The sequence below is a fragment of the Plectropomus leopardus genome, chromosome 7, assembly GCF_008729295.1.
Source record: "Plectropomus leopardus isolate mb chromosome 7, YSFRI_Pleo_2.0, whole genome shotgun sequence".
Classification (NCBI taxonomy): Eukaryota; Metazoa; Chordata; class Actinopteri; order Perciformes; family Serranidae; genus Plectropomus; species Plectropomus leopardus.
In genome coordinates, this window is record NC_056469.1 from 30,572,358 (window position 1) to 30,591,803 (window position 19,446).

The 19,446-nt window shown below is 40.9% G+C and overlaps 1 protein-coding gene across 1 annotated transcript in view; it reads right to left on the reverse strand.

Moving 5' to 3' along the window:
• Window positions 1–19,446, reverse strand: part of LOC121945724 (raftlin-like) — a 133,387-nt gene that overhangs the window by 21,753 nt on the left and 92,188 nt on the right. Inside the window, exons 6-7 of the mRNA XM_042490029.1 lie at window positions 13,733–13,936; window positions 1,883–2,001 (exon numbers count right to left, since the gene is read on the reverse strand). Coding sequence (XP_042345963.1) covers window positions 1,883–2,001; window positions 13,733–13,936 — 323 coding nt within the window. The remainder of the gene's footprint in view (window positions 1–1,882; window positions 2,002–13,732; window positions 13,937–19,446) is intronic.

The following is a 19,446-nucleotide window of genomic DNA, read 5'->3' on the forward strand; positions in this document are numbered from 1 at the left end:
AAAAGTCTAAATTCAATTACGGAGATAGCATCGACAAACACGCACAGACACACAAACTCATCCACACATGCACATACGGCTGCATGCACAAACATGTATACACGCAGACACACATGAATGGCAACGAAATGGCCGCAAACCCTTCAACTCTAGACAGAAATCAATTTCCAACTTGGAACTTGTGCTGAGGAGAGACGCTAATCGGTGGGCAGATAAGGGCTTGTTTGCTCCTGATAAGACAAGCAGCCACGACACATGTCCCATAAATTGAGATTTGCCAGATTTGCCTTTGGGGTTGTGGGGGGAAAGGGTGCCTGTAGAGTGAGGAGGGGCTGTAAGGGCACAATGTACGAGTGACAACTGATTTCAGTGCAAGACAAACGACTCTGCAAGAGGATTTTGGCTCATAGCAGGATTGGGCAACATGGATTACATAGATCATTAAATACAACAATATCAGTAGGTGGGTTTCCGTTACAGAGTTGCACAAAACTTCAGCGATATTTTTTGAAATGTGGATGAAACAATATTGCGAGATGACTGCGTTTCCATTGAGTGAGGTTATGGGACTTTTCTTGCGATGTTATGCGCCTTTTCTCCTCTTGTGATAACATCATTGTTTATATTTGACATGTGCTCTCTGTTTAGCAATATTTTCTCAGAAATGCGAATATATTTCCACACTGCAGATTAATTTCCGAGTAAATAATGTTATCATCGTCATTTTTCCGCATGATTGGCCGTTTAGGTAAGCACACGAGAACACAAACATAAGGAAGTAAACTAACAGCTGAAGGTAAGAGGGAGGTCTAAACAAACTTGTTATATAAGGTAAGTTTGTTTTTATTTATACATTGAGCTTTAAACAAAAATGTTTCCTAAGGGCTTGTGTTGTTGACTGGTGCACAGTTAATATGTTTTGTTCTTTCAGTATAAGGTTTGGTTGTTAATGTGCTTACTAGCGCCGTGGCGGTCTTCCAATCCCCTTTCTGAATGATGATTACAGACCTCTCATGCAGATGCAGAACATACGTGCTTGTTGGCTGTCTGTTTGGTGTGTTTTTTTTTAAAAACTTTCTGGCTGAGACACGAAAATGTGAGGGCGACGCAGCAGGGGGCTTTCATCGCCGCCTCTACAGTCATTATTTGCTCCTTGAAAAGTTGTCGCATTGGTGTACACTAACCGGTTTTCAGAACGTTGCAGAGTTTTAACTCGTCTCGTTGTGACTCTTTGGTCTGAACAGGGCTTTTGTCTCTGAACTTCGCTGGAGGGATAAACACTATTCTTCTAAAAGATATTACCTCATTTGGTGTGTTGATGTGGTGGAGAGCGCTGTTTAACACGTCATTTCGTTTAGCGTCGTCTCTCCTTCGTGTTTATTTGGGTTGAGATGTGGTGACTGCGAAGGCCACAGCTTATGATTCACATCATTTTCATTCTCATCAAACCATTCAGTGAGCCCTTGTGCCCTGTACAAAAGCATCTGCCTTTCTGCTAATTAATTCAGGTTTAACTTTTAATTAACAACTGGTAGATCAAGATATGGCTGCTGATTTTAGGTCTGTAGTGAGACACTCTGGTCTCTTGTCTCCTGCATGGTACTACACACTTATTCACCACCCCAAACTCTACACGCTTGACTTTACTCCTCATCCACATAGGTCACTCCGCTCCTCTCACTGGAACTGAACGCTGTAAATCCTGAGGTGTATAATCGTCTAATACGTAATTTGGATGTGTAATTCCTTGGATACTAAGCTGCTTTAATTACAAATAGCCTGGAATCAGTCATTTGGACTGCAGAATTATTTTATGCAACCTTTTAGACAAGAGTACAAAAGCCCATGACACTTTAAGGAAAAGACAAATTTCTCCACTCACGTTAATGACGGTCCACTGCTCCACTACGATGGCATCGTATGTCGGGGTGGCAGCGTTTTGCTCGCCCTCGCTCGCCTCCTGAAAGATGAAGACACTTTCCACCGACTTAGGCAGCATATCTGCGGAAAAGGAGAGAAAAAACCCAGCCGTGAAAAGAGTATTTACTGGATGGAGCATGTCTGTCTTGTCTCTGCGGCTCCGTTAGGCCCTCCAGGCCAGAGGAAATGGAATGATATCACTCAGCCACATTCACACACAACCCCTTTATTACATAGCCAGTGGTGTGGGCCATTTGTATGAGCAATGTGTGCTTATACATTATGCAGGGAGACAGTGTAAAAGAAAAGGAGCAGGTATTCCCCTTCTGGGATGTTAAAAAAGAAGAGGAGACATTATGCGCTACATCAGTGGGTTTTCAAGACCCGCAGCCCTGCTGGTTTTCATGCTCGACAGCTAAACAAAGGCTAATTACAGCTGGGAAACAAGGCGAGTGCAGTAGCTGATAGGACTCAGAGAACCAGGAGTGAATGCCACCACTTAAAAAAAAAGATGGACAGATTTTAGTGAGGGCAAAATGTAGCCACTGATTAAAAGTTAGTCGATATGGCATTAAAGCATTAAAGCAGTGTGCTCACGGCCCACAGGCCAAATCTGGTCCCTTATAGGATGCCGGGTGCTCCCCCAACCATTTTCCAATTCACAGTAAAACATAAAATGATTCACATAGGGAACTTCTACTTCTACTTTTAGTACACACAAGGTGCTAAAGTGCATAAAACAGCATCAAACTAGAGCTTGCTTATCAAAAAGAGGTGCCAGTGGAAGATCCCTGCACCCCACAACAGGCCCTAAATAAACCACTAATGTCCTGAAATCCTAGATATGTCCTAAATTACTAAAAGTGTCCTAAAATTCTGGAAATACTCCAAAATTTGTGAAATGTCCTAAAATCCTAAACACATCCTAAAACCAGAGAAATGGTTAAAATCTTAGAAACATCCTGAAGTCCAAGAAATGGCCCTAAAATCCTAGAAATGTCCTAGACATGTCCTAAAATTCAAAAATGTTCTAAAATCCAAGAAATGTCCTTAAATCTCAAAAACTTCTCAACCCGAGAAATGTCCTAAAATCCTAGAAAAATCCCTAAAATCCTATAAACATCCTACAATCTTAGAAGTGTCCTAGAATCCTAGAAATGTCTTAAAACGTAGAAATGTCTAAAAATCCTAGAAATGTCCTAAATCTTAGATGTCCTAGAAAAATAGAAAAATCCTACAAATGTCCAAAAATCCTAGAAATGTCCTAAATCTTAGATATCCTAGAAAAATAGAAAAATCCTACAAATGTCCTAAAATCCTAGAAACGTCTTTAAACCTTTGAAATGCCATGAAATTCTAAAAACATCTTAAATTCCTAGATATGTCCTGAAATCCTAGAAACATGTATAGGGCTGTTACAACTGGACAGTGGCCTTCTGTCATTTTCCAAAAGTATCCTTCAAGCAAAGCAGGTTGAGTATCCCTGCACTAAAGCATAAATCCTTTTGATAAGCCTGCATAATTCACCTTAAAAAGACTCAAATTAAGTGAGCCACACAGAGACGTTGACGTTGATGCTTCAGGCCACTGGTGAGATTGTGTGCTGCTGACCAAATAGATTTTCTAAGCTTCTCTTCTGTTGGAAGCTAACAATCGCAGGATTGGCATCCGAGACATAACACCACACCGGCCCCTGTGAGCGGGGACCCCTCTCCACCCAACGTCTCTTGTTATTCATTTGATGCCGTGCACATTACGTGCAGTCACACACACACACACAAACACATGGACACAATACGCGCCCCGTGGTCCAGTCTTCCCGGCTGGCCTGAGTGCTTTCTCATTACTCCCACACCATTTACACACTAATGCAGTTTGCCGAGGCCCAGGCAGCAATACGAGACACTCCACATTTCATTACTGGGCCCTAATAATAGGGGGATGAGAGGCGGCTGGAGAGCCCGTGGAGAGAGGGAGGGAGAGGAAAGATAGAAAGAGAAGGAGGGAGTGAGCAAGACAGTAGGAGAGATGGAGCAGAGGGATGACAGGCTCTTTTATTTCCCCTCCCTGAAAACCTATTTAGGACCCGTGCACGCTCAATTGAAGACATCTCTCAGACATCTACTCTCTCAATACAGACATTGTCGTTGTTCACCCCCATCCACCCTTTCCTCTACCTCCGCTCCCTCCATCCTCCCCCAGTTCAACGCTTCTCCGTCTCATTCGTCAGCCCCTTGGCACATAATTGGAAAGAAGCCTTTCCGGAAAATGCGAGGCGCCGAGGCCCACCATCGGTTCCCTGCCGGCGCGACAGGGATCACTCAGGTGAGATCGACACAGGGTTTCTGTCTCGGTGCTCTAGAGGGAGCAGCCTGTCTCTGGTGATAATGCAGACAGAGGCAGAGCCGAGCAGAGAGAGAGAGAGACAGGGAGAAGTGGATGAGAAGGAGTTGGTTGCTGGGGGCGTCAAGTCCGTCAGGGGAATGCACCGGTTGCGTGCACGAATAAACATTATCTTGCGCCTATTGACTGAGAGCTGAGCCGAGCAGCCGGCGGGCCGACTGAGAATAAGTTGTTTACACTTGCAAAAACCACCGTGCGCCCTCAGTAAAATTGCTCTCCATCCCCCCGTGACTCACACAGTCAAGGTCGCAGGGCGAGGCATGCAAATACAGTCGCACTAAAAACAGGGAGTGACAGCGCTGGGACTGAAAGACACAGAAGCAAACCAAAGGGAGAGAGTCAGATAGCTGGAGTGGCAGGGTGACAGAAAAGTGACACACAGCAGCTGAAATCAGCACCAAAATGACAGAGGAGAGGATCAGCGACAGACAGCCGGTGCACAGTGCTGACACACAGAGACTGAAACTTAAAGTGTCGAGTTTGTAGTAGTTTTTGGTGTGTTGGTGTTTGAATGTAGATCTGAGTTCTTTGGCTGCACATATCAAGTCAGTTTGGAAGCGGTTTGTTCCTAATATTCACGGACATGTTCGCAAACCTGCTGTTGTTCATGGATTTCTCGCACACAGTGTTTGAAAGGAAGTTGTTAGCTTGAAGCTGTCAGCCTGGCCTCAGTATAGTTATTATTTCAGCTAAGGCTTCAACTGGTAATTATTTTCACAGTTATAATTCATCAATGAGGTACAGATTATTTTCTTTGTTAATTGTTTGCTCTGGTAATGATCAGAAAACTGAAAAGTGCTCATCACACTGAAGGTGATGTCTTAACATGTTTTGTTTTGTTCAAGCACCTGTCAAAAATGTCATTTACCGTCATGAAGCTAGAACCGTGAAGTGTTTGGTAGTTTTCATTGGAAAGTTGACTTCAATGATTAAAGGGAAAGCTCACCCAAAAAATGAAAATTCTGTCATTATCTACTCTCCCTCATGCCGATGAATAGTTGGATAAAGTTTTAAAGTTCACAAGAGACATTTCGTGGTTTTATTATGTATTTTTTTAACGTTTGAATCCAGGTAACTGTTGCTTCATTTTTTTGGGAGATGAGTGCAATGCCTGTTCCTCATGAAAATTTGGAAGTGTTTTGTGGACTTTAAAACTTCACCTGACTTCCCATCAGCATGAGGGTGAGTAGATAATGACTGAATTTTCATTTTTGGGTGAACTATCCTTTAAATTGATCTTCCAATCTAGTAACTGATTCATTTTCTGTCGATTGATGGTTGTTTTAAGTAGCTAAATCCCGTGAAACCACTGCCATGGCCCTTTAAATAACCATTCAGAGCATAAAGTTGTGTTACAATAAGCTATTTTTTTGGCTTTTTTCACCTTTATTTGAAAGGACAGAGTATACGTGTGAAAGGGGGAGAGAGAGGGGACGACATGCATGAAGGGCTGAGTTATAAATAATAATAACTTGGTTATTATTTCCATATTATTGAGTATGTAGCCCCTGTTCATGGGTGGTTTTACGATAAAGGAAAGCCCCAATAGTTAACTCTTCAATATTGATATCAAGGTCTTTGGTCAAAAATATTAATATAAATTGACCATCCCAAATTCACAATGTGAGCATTTTTGTGCTCACTGCACTTTCACAGATCAGTGTATACTGTATGTGTTCACGTCCAGCTGTCGGCTGCCGAGCCGAAAAGTGACCCAGCCCAAGGTCACGTCTGCTGACATGATTTAAACATGTGTGCCAGGCGCTGCCTCAGAGAGCTGGAGACAGGCTGCTGACAGCTTATCTATATTTCAAACAGAATGAGTGGACACCCAGAGAGAGGGACAGAGAGAGACAGAGAAACAGAGACCAGGGCGTTTAATGTGTGTGCGTGTGGATTGGATGTGGCTCTTCCCTGCGGAGCCAAAGGTTTGGCAGCTGGCAGGCTCGTACCTGCAGGTTACCAGGCAGACTGTTGCTGGTAGAGAGGGAGCAGAGGATTGGTTACCGGAGGGTGTTTGCAAATGTGTATCATGTTTGTTGTGGTTTAAATTAGAGGTGAGCGATATATCAAATATACATCGAGGTATCACGGCTTGTTCAATGTGCGATATAACAATTGTCACATGGTTTTTATGAGCCACCAGCATTTAAGTTCCCTCACTCGCCACCTCTCACAGACACACAAACCAAGCAGCGCTTTTGCAGGGCTCCAGATAGTGACTATTTAGTCACATTTGCCACCACATTTTCAAAGTCACTGCTCATATGTTACAAGTCCAGCCATGTGCACAGCCCAGAGTGAACCAGGAGGTTGAGTGTGAAAAAATTTGCCTTCTTACAGCTGAGGAAGGGATTTGTCCTCCATCCGTGATAGGAATTACATGCACCGACAATTACACAGTGTTTTAACTTTTTAAAGTTTTTTACTCTTTTTAACATTGTGAAACTTAAAAGTAATTGCATTTTTGTGACTAAAGCCTATGTGGGAGTAATCATTTCCTCCACTAGACACAAAGGACTGAATTTCAGTGTGAAGAAAACAAAAACAAAATTCAACATCAGTAACTTTTGTGGATCATCGCCAACGCTGTCAAACTCTATGTTGGACTTGTGCCTGTTGATTTACCAATGTATAAGGATTATCCCAGAGCTCGTACGAATCTCACTAAACAAAAGGCACCCTTTCACTTTACAGACATTTGAACGCAGCAACTGTGAGCATGATGTACTTTTATATTCACTGAACTGCACTGTTTGAACTACCTGAGCTAAGTGAACACAGACCTGTCTTCTGACTGAATCCCAGAGACGGAGGAGACACATGCTGTGCTGTCAAAACCTGTCGTCACATAGAAACACATGCATGCATCCTGAAGACATGCACATACACAAACATGCACAAACATTGCAGTTCTAATTCCACCTCTCGTCAGCTTTTGTCTCAGAGAAACGCATGTGGTTTCCCTTCCCCAAATTTCTTTTCACAGAAAAAAAACCTTATTGGAATTTCATATCCCCTGTATATCTCTTGCTCTCTCTCTCCCTTGCTCTTTTTTCCTCCATTGGCTTTGCCCAAATTTAGAAACCAGTGAGGGCTGACTGTCATGCATATGAATAGCTCAATGTCTCACAACGGGGCTACAAATCCTCATTGTGGCTCTGGAGATAGCTTAAGCTATACAAGTAACAAAGGCAAACTCCCCGTCAACACCATTACTGTCAGTTCTCCAGTAAACAAACTGAACCCCCCACGCTGCTCCAGACTCCAGGGAGGGAGCGCCAACTTAACGTGTATTTTGTGCATGCGTGTAAATGGGTGTATGTGCGTGTCTTTTAAGGAAAACTGTACGTCGATGCATGTAGGCCTACTGTGCGTGTGTGTGTGTGTGTTTGCAGGCAGTGCCACAGTTAATATGAATCTTTAATGCGTGTCTTATGACAGTGGGGCCTGCGTGCAGCTCGGGATCAGTAAATTCAATATTACTATTGCACAGGCGAGGTCTCCACTCACTCACACCAGACAGGACCATCTGAGCGATCCGTCGAACACACACGCAGATACACACATGCAAACAATGCCCCCTAATGCTTTCTCATCCAGCTTCACCATGGAAACCCATCTTTAGAAGGAGCACAGGGACACGGTGCGTTTTTGTGTGTAAATGTGCATCCCCCTGGACCATGCCAAACAGCCGACTGTCAGAGACGACAGAAAGGTAGCACAGTATTTCGGAAAAGGCTAGAACTGGTGGGCAGTGATGCACATAAAACAGAAGGCTCAAACAATCAGCAATATAAACAAAAACCTCCTCACCCCTTGCATTAAATGCAAGATATTTAGCTCTGAAAAATATATTTTAGGTTTTCAAAAGTCTTTAAAAGGTTAATAAATTCCCTTAATAATGCAAATTATTAAGGGAATAATTTGCATACAAGTAAAAGGAGGTGTTAACTCCATATCTAGTTCATGTATAAATACAAGTAGAGTAAAAACATAGAGATCAGAGACATTGAATTATACAGAAGCAGCAAACAATTCAGGACAATAAAGCACTTTATATGAGGGTCACATACTGATCTATGACCATGGTAATAGGCAGATTGGCTTGATCTCTTTCAAAACTACAGGGAAAAGGCAATGAGCAACCTACAGTAAGAAGAAATGACCCAGAAATAAGTAAGAAAAAAAAAAACAACTCCAAACCCCACAAACAAACAAACAAACAAAATAATGGCAAAGTGTGTGTTTAAAAAAAACCTCGATACACAAAAGAACAATGCCATGACTTGAAACAAAATGCTTGAAAATTAAATTTTGTAAAATAATTTAAAATATATAATCATGATAATTATGGCAATTATAAATATAGTTCTCTGAACATTTTTTCAAGATAAACAATGCATTTCAAGTTGCTCATGAGCTTTTGTCACATTTTTAGAGATCAATTCGCTCAGGGTTCAAAGGTTTAAATATTTGTGAAAGGCATCTAAATGCAGCACAAACAAGTGAGTCAACTGAGTTTTCAAAGGGTTAAAGGGGCAGTTCATGTCCGAATCAAAAATAAATGTTTTCTTCTTACGTGTAAAGCTATTTATCAGTCTAGATTGTGTTGGTGTGAGTTGTCAATAGTTTGAGATATAGGCTGTAGAGATGTATTGGAACTATTTTCTTTCTGCTGATCTGCTAACTTTATCACCATGCAGAAGAAAATTAGTGTGCACCTTCTCACGGACAAGAGGCTCGTACTCGTTACAGCGCGACATGTAAACATCAATGGCGTTAGCGAGCTCAGGGTGCTAGGTGAGCTAGCAGTAGATGCACACTTTGTTTTGCTCGGTATTGTGGTCGGCAGGCGTAATTCAGTAGAGAGAAAATAGTTCCCACATGAAACTTCACAACAAGGTCTGTGAATTACCTTGAGTAAGCAGGTCATGATTTGTGTAAAGAGACATTGCTGTTGAGTTTTCCAAATGTATTTTTTTTCATGCTTAGAGCACCTCAAGCCGAGTACCATCTAGTTCAATTATATTGGAGAGAAAGCAGACATCTCTACGGCTGATATCTCAAAAACTCGACAGCTCACACCAGAACAATCTAGACTGATATGGAGGCTGAGTTGTTCCGTTAAGGTACCATGCAACTCTTTAAGTGCCTGCAAGTGGATTATAAATTATGTTATTATTTGAAATGGTGGCATTAGGTGCAATGAGCTGCATGGATAATTAATTTCAATCAGTTACTGAATGATGGCTTTTGCATAAAAACAGTGTAGTTATGAATACTTATGGTTCACTTTTAGTGGTTAATGCTGACTCACAGTAAAAATGCTCTTGGCACTGAAGTAGATCTTTATTGTATTTGGGTGGATGACTGATGGAAAATCTGTTGTATTTACAAAGATGCCAAATTTTATAATCTGTCTCAGATTATACGGCATTACAACTGCTTAAAACTTTCCAATCAGGGAAGCTTGTGGGATTTTTCTGATGAGAGTCTGTGGTTCAAATAAGGACCAGCATCTCTCAGATCTCTTCCATCCTTCAGGCTATTTTCCTGTGAGCAAGGCACTTCAGAGGCTCTTAGAAGTAGAGGGTTGAAGTTATACCAGCCAGCTCTCAGATATAATAAAGTGTGAAGCAACACATTGCTAAAGAATTGAGAAAAAGCAAGAACTGAGAGTCTACAGCCATGCCAGCAACTCTTTGAGGCTGCACTTCACTTCAGGTGCCTTCAGCTAAATGCCAATGTCAGCATGCTAACATGCCCACAAGATCATGAAACTATATACAAAATGTGAAGGGATTAAACAAAGATAGTAAAATTTATCTTGAGGGCAACATGAATACTGAATTTCATTGCCATCCATCCAATAGATGTGGAGACATTTCACTCAAAACCACAAATGTCAACCCTCTGGTGGTGCAGGAGGAAATGTCAGAGGATGACAAAGATCATTAGGACTCGCTCTTTTGTTACTATTTATATCTATACCAAATTTCATAGCAATCCATCCATCAGTTATTGAGATATTTCTATCAGAACCAAAGTGGTTTACTAACTGATTATTTCCATACATAATAAAAAGCAGGCGTGCTCTACAACCATTCATCTAAGGGATAAAAGAGTGTATCAACAATATTAGTAGAGCAGAATAAAAGTTAAAAAAAAAGGACAGAAGAAGGTCAGCCTTTGAAAAAAACCCTATTGCACTCATTAGACTGTGCGTGTATCTGTCAGTACATGAAAGCTGAAGTCCGCTGGTTTGCTCTGTGTCTCAAAACAATGCTGTCACTGTCTCTGCCATCACCCATCCAACTGCCTCCGTCAGCCCATGTCCTTTCGTGTGCTCTTTTGCTGTCATGCGCGTCCTTGATGTTTATGAAGTGGAGATGGTCTCCTGCTTCGTGTCGAGCGTCTCCTCATGAATTTAGAAACTCAAAGAAGCTGCTAAATATGGAAATGGCAGGAATGGATGCTGATTCTAAAGCCGAGCTGCACGGCTGTTTGATGTAATTAGCTGCGAACAACAAACGGGGTGCCGCTTTGATGTCACACTGCCAGCTACTCCCAAGAGACCAAAATCCACAAAGTGCAGCGTTCACCTCTGTAAAGTTGTCTGTTTTCTAAAGTGGCTGAGCTTAAGCTGTGAGCTGAGTCCTACAAGTCAGCGAAAGCAGAGACGGTTTCACAATGCAGCTGCTTTCAGTCCTACCCAGTAATTTCACTGTTCAAGAGACGCATATCTTAGCAGCGCATGAAAAATGCAAAATATGTTAGAGGACCCTAATAAGCAGAAAAAAATTGAATCATAATAATACACTTCATTACTCCATTCTCAGGAATAAAATATGCAAGGAGGCACTAATTTGTTATCAGGTTAATTATCTATGTTTCAGAGCTGCTGAGGCGTTCACTTTCCCAGATTAATGAATTATGACTCTTATTTACTCTGGCTGGCTGATTTCTCCAGTGTCAGAGAGAAGCACAGAGCTGCCGCCGGGGTCTGATGGAAGAGGAAAACCCAAACAGGAAATAGTTTAAAAGAGGATACCAAATGGCTCCATGAACTCGAGCTTCTAAAGCATCCGCCATAAAGAAAGAATGTCAGCCGCACAGCGCCGGTGAAAACAGACTCCATCCTTCTGTCGATTTGTAAGACACCACTGCAGCGTCTCAGCTTTCTTTAAAGCAGAGTGCCAACATTTTACCTTTGTGGAAGACTCTGAATAACTTCACATGTTACCCACGTATTTGATGTTGCCTTCATCCAGTCTTATAGCAACTGAACTGAAACGGGGCTTTTTTTATGAGTGAAAATACCACACCACGATGGTGGTAGGTTTGCAACTTTGTCAGCAACATGCTCGCAATGACACGTTGGTGTGAAAGGTTCTGTGCGTGACATTCAGAGCACTATTAAGATAAGATAAACCAAGCTTAGCTAAGATGAGATAAGACACGTTACAGCAGCTCAAGAGTCAGAAACAAAAGAAAAATGCAAATGATGAAATGAATTGATTTTAGAGCTCAAAAATGATGAAAATATCACAAAAACATAAATTTGATCAGATAAAAAAATTATAGAAAATCTATATACCTTATTTACACCTTTCACTTATACAGATATTGTATATATTATACAGATGATTGATAGTTGTTCAGGATTATTGTAATACACACATGGTGTGTAAGTATATTTTACTGTAAAAGTATAAAAATATAGTCTATAAAAATTATTGCACACTCAGATGTTTGTTACAACACTTAAGTATTTTTGGGAGTATCTATACTGGAGTTTTTATATGTCTGTCAACTTTCACTTTTACTCCACTACATTGACCCTGAGCATCTTAGTTACTGACTGCAAAGAAGACAGATTCCTGATCATTTTCTGTGAAAAAAGTAAGCTTACACAGGTTTTTATCATCAACACAGCTGTTTTACCATTGTTTTAAAAATAATATTAATAAATTTGCCTGTGTGGTGCTATTACACAGGATATAACTTGGTTACAGTCATACTGCTTGGTTGGGAAATAGTGGCACTTGTGTGAAGAGTCTAAAAAGCAATACATTTTTACAGATATTACAATCAGCACTGTTGTCATCTTTGTTTGTCAAATGAAGTCATGCTTCTGATCATTTCTTCCTCTCCACTGTGAGCTTAGAAGCATGACTTTTGTGTCATTGTTTTGCACTGCGCAACTGTCGGGAAAACATGCCATCATGAATAAAAGGAGGTGATAACCTCAGAGGCATACGATTCTGAGAGATCAGACAATTTGGAACCAATTCCTATTCCTATCCGATAGCTTTTGAGACACTTAAAGCCACAAATGTAAACCTCAACTGCTAGAGGAAAGGAAATCAGTCAAATTCATCCTCAAAGTTGACCCTGTGTTCATGTGGTTACGGAATAAGTTCCCAGCTGGGAAAAATTAACTTCGGAAAGTCTATGAAAATTTTGGTACACCAGTTGCCGTGCTTACATCATATATGCAGAAAAAAGGCGGATGAGTAAAGGAAAGTTAATGTTAACTTGAAGGCAATAAACTTCAGTTAAGCAGTATTGCAGTAATTTTAGGGGATGTAGTGGTGCAGCAACAAATCTGGGACAATATCACTGTGTAATACAGAGCTTCAGTTTTTTTCACGGTACTTAGATGGCAACATGAATCTTCACTGGGACACTGAGCAATGAAATGCAGCACATCTTCATAGCTTCTGTTTTTTTCCACATTATGACTTAAAAGATCATGAACACACTGAAGTCAGAAAAATGATTGCCGAACTCAGGAAATGGGACCACCCGAAGAGCACACAATGCAGCATAATATTGATGATATTGTTTGTTGTAGGCTACAAAATCCTGCAGAATTACACCACTACCTGACAGTGAAGGAGGAAGTATTATCATATACAAGTGCTATTCAATATATTCTGATTGTTTCCTGGTAGAAAATGAATGCCAGTTAATGCATAATTAATGCCACACAGGCTAAGGTGCATCATTATCTGCTCCGGGCTTTTTATTTTATAGATGCTGATGAGATTTTGGCTTCTGCTTGACAGTTTTTACTGTGAATGAGGGGAAAAGGAGGCAATTTGGGAACCTTTTTGAGAATTCTTAACTATAATTGTCTGAGCTTTAAGAATACCTGCAGTGGAAGACCAGAGGTGAAGGCTTTTTTCAGTATTTAAGGGACTAAAACTATATTATTTGAATTGTTTGTTCTTTTGAACCTCTCATTCTGGTTCTTTTATTGTGTGTGAGATGTAACCTAAAAACAGCATGTGTGGTTATTAAAATTGCAGCAAGTTTTATTTCTCATGAGACATTTTGTCCCACATCTTTTTCCTGGTAAAACTCTGTGTTTGTGCAGAAACAGCAAGTCTTGCTGCCTTACCATTGACGTTCCCCAGGTGGAAGTATCCATCGACCAGCGAGGCTCCGTTGTTGAAGTGCTGGGTCATGTGATCCAGCCAGTTGGCCTCCACGCCTTTGACCCCCTCGTCACAGTTTTGAACTCGCAGTGGCACCTTGACAGTGTAGTACTTCACTTGTCCCTCTCGGACCGGCGGGTGGTTGTACAAAGCGAGCAGTTCCACCCCTGTAGAGACACGGTAGAAAACAAACCCTCCGCTATTGATTTAGCTCAGTATGGGTTGTGACAATACAGATGTAGCCCCTGTGGAAGTCCCACGTTTTACTGCACGATTATTGAACTACTGCTGTACATTGGCCACAATCCAAAGTGCAATTTGGCAACGTCTGTCGAGCACTTTCTCTCTTCGGCTGCCAGAAGTTATAAGAAATGGCTCGGTAAACGGTTGGCGGAGACACAGCAGAGTTCTAGTTTGAAACATAAAACTTTTGTTGCAATGCAAACAACTATCTGCAGTATTAATTTATGAACCACTTCTTTACAATCATCTTGATTTGGGAGAATTTAGATTCCTGTGACTTTAGGACACTAAAAACACAACCACATTGTAAGCAATGTGGTAATAACCAATTGGAAGGACATTTATTTCCTATGAGAAAAGCAAACAAGGAAACTGAGCCAACATGAGGACACTCAAAAAGCTTGTTTGGCCAAGAGAAGTTGGCCACCGTGTTCCTGGTCGTCAGCAGCAAATAACAATTTGTGTGCTTTCTTGTTTCTCAACCAGTTTTTCTTGTCCTGTGAAAAATGTGTCATTGTTGGAAATAAAATTTATCCAAAAAGAATGAATGATGTAAAAAACCAGCTAAGTAAAGTGAATGGTCTGCTTGTGTCCTTGGAAACAGATACGAAAGCTGAGCTCCAGAAATTGGCTGTAGAAAAACAGGCCGGCATTGACATGGAAATTAGTCCACTAAAATTGGAGGGACTTAAAGCAAAATACAGAAAAACAGAAAAAGGAAAGCTGAGGCCCTCCAACAAATTTAACCCTGACTTGTCAGCTGTCTAATTGTGTTTAATGTAATTGGTACCTTTCTCTGAAAATTTCAAGTTTTGGACTGTTTTTCTGATCTTTTTAATCTTGAATTTTCTTGTATATAATTACTACAGGATACATATCCAGTTATGTGTTTGTGTGAAACTTGTGTTCTTTAAATTTTTGAACTTTTTGTATTATTTGAAGTAGGGATTCACAGATTTATCAGCCGCGAATTGGTATCAGTGGATATTCGTCTTGTTGACTGTCATTAGCCGAACAGCAAATAAGATGACATTCAACGATGGCAGTGGCCGATGTTTTTCTGCTGTAAAAAGCAGAACTTGGGACAAAAGGATGCTGTCAACTTACGTTTGAACGGTCAAGGGATGCACCCTTTTGTTTCAGTGATAATGCTACATTGTGAACAACATATCCATGTTGAAATCTGCAGGAAGAGCGCTAGTTAACATTAGCACCCGATGGCCAGAGCTAACAGCTGGCAGAGTTTGCATTGAGATACATTGTGATGAGTTCGAGCTTTATTCAGTAAAAAGTAAAAATTGGGTGAAGGTGAATTATTACGTTCTTACAGAGTGTTTAAATGTTATCTTGTATATTTGGTGAGAAACTTGAATGCATACAGTTTTTTGAAGGAGAAAGGGAATTATGACATATATATTTAGTAAAAAAGGCATTTTAAGCAATTATTTTTTATGTTTGTCATGTGAAAGGAGGTTATTTTAAATATTATATTTTTACCTGACACAAAAGGGTTACAAAATAAACAACAGCACCAACAAAAACATTGGTATCAGCTCTCTGCTCATTTTTTATTTTAGATATCCATATTGGTATCGGCCCAGAATTTCGGTTCATCCCTAATTTGCAAAAGTATGCTGCACTCTGCAGCTGCTTTAGCTTAACTTCTGGGGTCTTGTGAGCTCACGCACACAGAACAAATTTGTATGCAAGATACTGTAATACAAACTTCAACATCATTATCATATCCTGAACAAAAGTTGCACCTGGCAGGTGCAAAATAGACGAGAAATGAAAAAGTAATACAAGATGAGATTTGTGTTGCCCCGAGCTGGACTCACAAATGCGCTGAAAATCTTTTCCAAGGCTGTTGCCTCTTTTTTTTTTTCACTTGGTGCTTTTTTAACAACAAACGTGAAGTGAATCAAAAGCAATTTGATCGTATTCATGCTACAAGTCATCCTCATATTCCTTTTAATGTTTTCCAGAAGTGATGTTACCCTGCTGATGCTGAACTTAAAAGGGACCATTTCATTGTAACTGAGTTAATTCATAGTATAACCTTGAATAATGCATTAAAAGCTCTCCGGATAGCTGTTGTTTACATCAAGCAGAAATATACATAATGCAGAGGGCCTCAGGAGAGAGAAACGAGCTTGGAAATCTGCCCACAGTACGTATGTCGCTGCTCCTCGCTCATATCATCCTAAATCAAAGTGGAAAGAGTTTTATTTGTTGTGATGTGAGTGAGTGAAATATTTGCTCTGCTTAGCTTTGAAGAGGAAAAAAAACAACAACTCAAAACGTGAGATGTGAGCGAGTTCAAATCGGGCAGAGAGCGATTCAAATCCGGTCTGGTAACATTTTCCCCTTTCTTTCGAATGCAAATGTCGGACTGTCATTCCACAAGTGAACCAGATGGATGAGCAGAATGTGTGGCACTGCCACCCACCCGTCCACGCACACACTTTGACGTGGAGTGGTGGCGGTTGGGGGTGGGGGGGGGGGACATGGCTGAGTCGCTTCGGTTCCTCCGACCATCCATCCGTCCGGCAGACACCCAGAAAGAATGAATCATTTATAACCATTTCTCGTCTGGCTCGTCTGACTGATGTGACAGCTGGCCACCAAATTCCCTAAATCTTGTCATTTGTCACTCTTGAGAAAAGTCGAATCACAGCAGAATATTCGCACACCCTCCCCTCGTCCCTGCCTATGTTAGCCATGTTACAATGAGGACAATATGGCAAACAAATCTTGGACGTCGCACAACAACGAAATGACTTCCCATTCAACATGCCCTCGACTTGCCAAAACGCCACATTTTTCCTCACCGCGAATGATTTTGTAGCGATCTGTATCATATAAACTGGTTTACAGTTTATGTGCACAAGCCTGAGATGATTTATCGCAGCGGTTCGTCCCATGAATCCTCTCTGTGTCTCTGTAAGCTCGGGGCAGGTCATGAAGAAGACTGCTTTTGAAAAATTGTGTCATGTATACTAACGGATTTAGAGACGCAGTAAAGCTTTGGGGTCACAGCTCTTATGTTCTGTAATCACGGTGTAATTAGATAACTAAAACATGGTCAACACAGATGATTCCATTGCTGCTGATGGGATTGTTATAGACAGAGGTCAGATTTGTTCCATTTATAACAGCTTGACATAAAAAAAACAGCCAGTAGCAAGAAACATGCTACTCTGCCTCTGTTTTTCTCATAATATTCAATGTTTTCTGAGAGTTTTCTATGAGTTATATTTCATTGCAGTCTAATTACGCTGTGATTACAGCACCAGGGCGACTGTAATTCAGATGGAGGGGTAGGTAGCTCATTTTCTAACCTTTATATTCTCAGGAAAGACTTTCTGGGTGTGTAAACATCTTTTCAGCAGTGCTCTGTTCACAGGAGATACTGTATGCCGGAGCATCAGAGGGATTAAGTACCATGCCTAAAGGGAGACTTCAGCAGGGCAAAACGGGGTGGGGGGGTTACCAGAAGCTATGAGGACTATCTTAGGGAATTTATATATAGGTTTTAAAGAATCCGTCTTTCTGATATCGATCACTCTGGTCTGCAGGATAATAGTAAGTCAAACTGCAGCCGTGCTTTCATCTGGCATTCTGGAGTATTTCAGAAATCATTTTTGATAGAAATCTGTAGAGCTGCCCTCTAAACGTCCATGATTTATATAATCAGTCAGGAAGCGCCCGTGTCGACTCGCAGTTTGTCAGTCAAATCACTGTCAAAGCCTGTTTTTTTTGCTGCACTCTTTTGCACAAACCCTGATTTAGCCCCAGAAATGTGATTCTCTATGTGCAGACTTTTTGCAGCTGAAACAGAAGTCACTGCATTCAAATCGCTGAATTTCACTTGTATTTGAGGAACAGCATGGTGTTTTGTTTGAGGCTATGTTGTGATCGACTAGTTGCATTGCTGTAATGTATTGTAGAAATAATTAACATAACAAAATTGTGCATCAGAATTGGTAATATTATATAAAATTACAAGATAACAGATGATTGCATACCTCATCATTTTCTCTGTCAGCTCCCTTTTCCACCAACATGGAATGGGTTCTGTTCCAGTTGCTGCACCTAATTTTGAACCTCTTAGAGCATTATGACCAAAATTAAGTTGGTTTAGAACCCAAAAAGTTGTTTTTCAGTATGGTTGGGTGATAAATTGGTTTTATTGACTAATGCAAGTTTGTGTTTTAGGATGATTTTTAATATGAAAATCTAGGTTTTCTCTTCACTGCTCTCTCTGGGCTTCCGTAGTTCATATTTGGATATCTGTAGTAGCAGAACAAAAGTTTGCAGTTAACCAATTCGATCCATGATTTTGCTGTTACAGTTTTCTTCTGTTTGTTATTAGTTCTGCTTAAAACTGATGGAAAATGCAGATTTGTTTGCTAAATAGCACCAAGTTTCCAGGAATACCGAACCAAACCAGTTAAAGAACCAAAGCTAATATAGTAGAACTAAAAAAGAGGTATGTGTGGTTTTACCAGCCGGGACTTGACCCACCTGCAACATGTTCACAATGATATCTTATATTTTCTGTGAGAAATCCAGTGCAGCCTGCAGAGGAGCAGATACTTTATTATTATAAAGTACATGAGGTTAAGGTTCTGTGATCTTTGAGAAACTCCATTAGTAACCAACATAAATCTGTAAAACGCACTCTTGGCCAGCTCGATACTCCCCCTGTCCCCTTGTGCTTCAGTGGCCTGTAAATGACACCAGCAAACATTACTGTGTAATAGAAGCGGAGCAAAGATCTGCTGGAGGTGATATTTTACCAGACACAGTGGTAATACTACTGCAGTGTCATTTCCTTTTTGGCTGTGTAACAACAATAAGATGTGAAAGCCAGAGACTGATCAATAACCTTATTAATCTTTTAGGGAATTATTATGGTCATTATGTGCTATAGGGCAGTGAGATCTTACATAATGCCCCAATAATTTGATATTTATAGCTATACTTGTGCATCACAAACACACAGCCACCACAGTCTAAGTCCTGTGAACCTAATCTCTGGAAGTCATTACCTCAACAGACGACCGCTAAGCCGTTCAGAATAAAGTCTGCACAGCTAACCTGGATGCTGTTGCCCGCAGTTCGGCTAACAAGAAAATGAGCGTCTGAGTGTTGTTAGGACGTTGAAAGCATGTAGCTTCAAAGGCTTATCTGATGGCAGCCCGGCTGTCCAAATGACGAGGTCGGCAGGCAGCAAGTGATCTTAGCAGCGTGGCTTTCCAACATGACATGTCATCATTTCTACGTCTGTTTCCATAATCTGAGAAGCTGGACACTGATCCCATCAGAGCAGAGCGAACACTGATCTCAAGGATAAAACCCGGCAGCTGAAAAGACTCCCTCTGCACATTGACTAAGACGCTGATGATTTCCGACTGATATTCCTCAGATT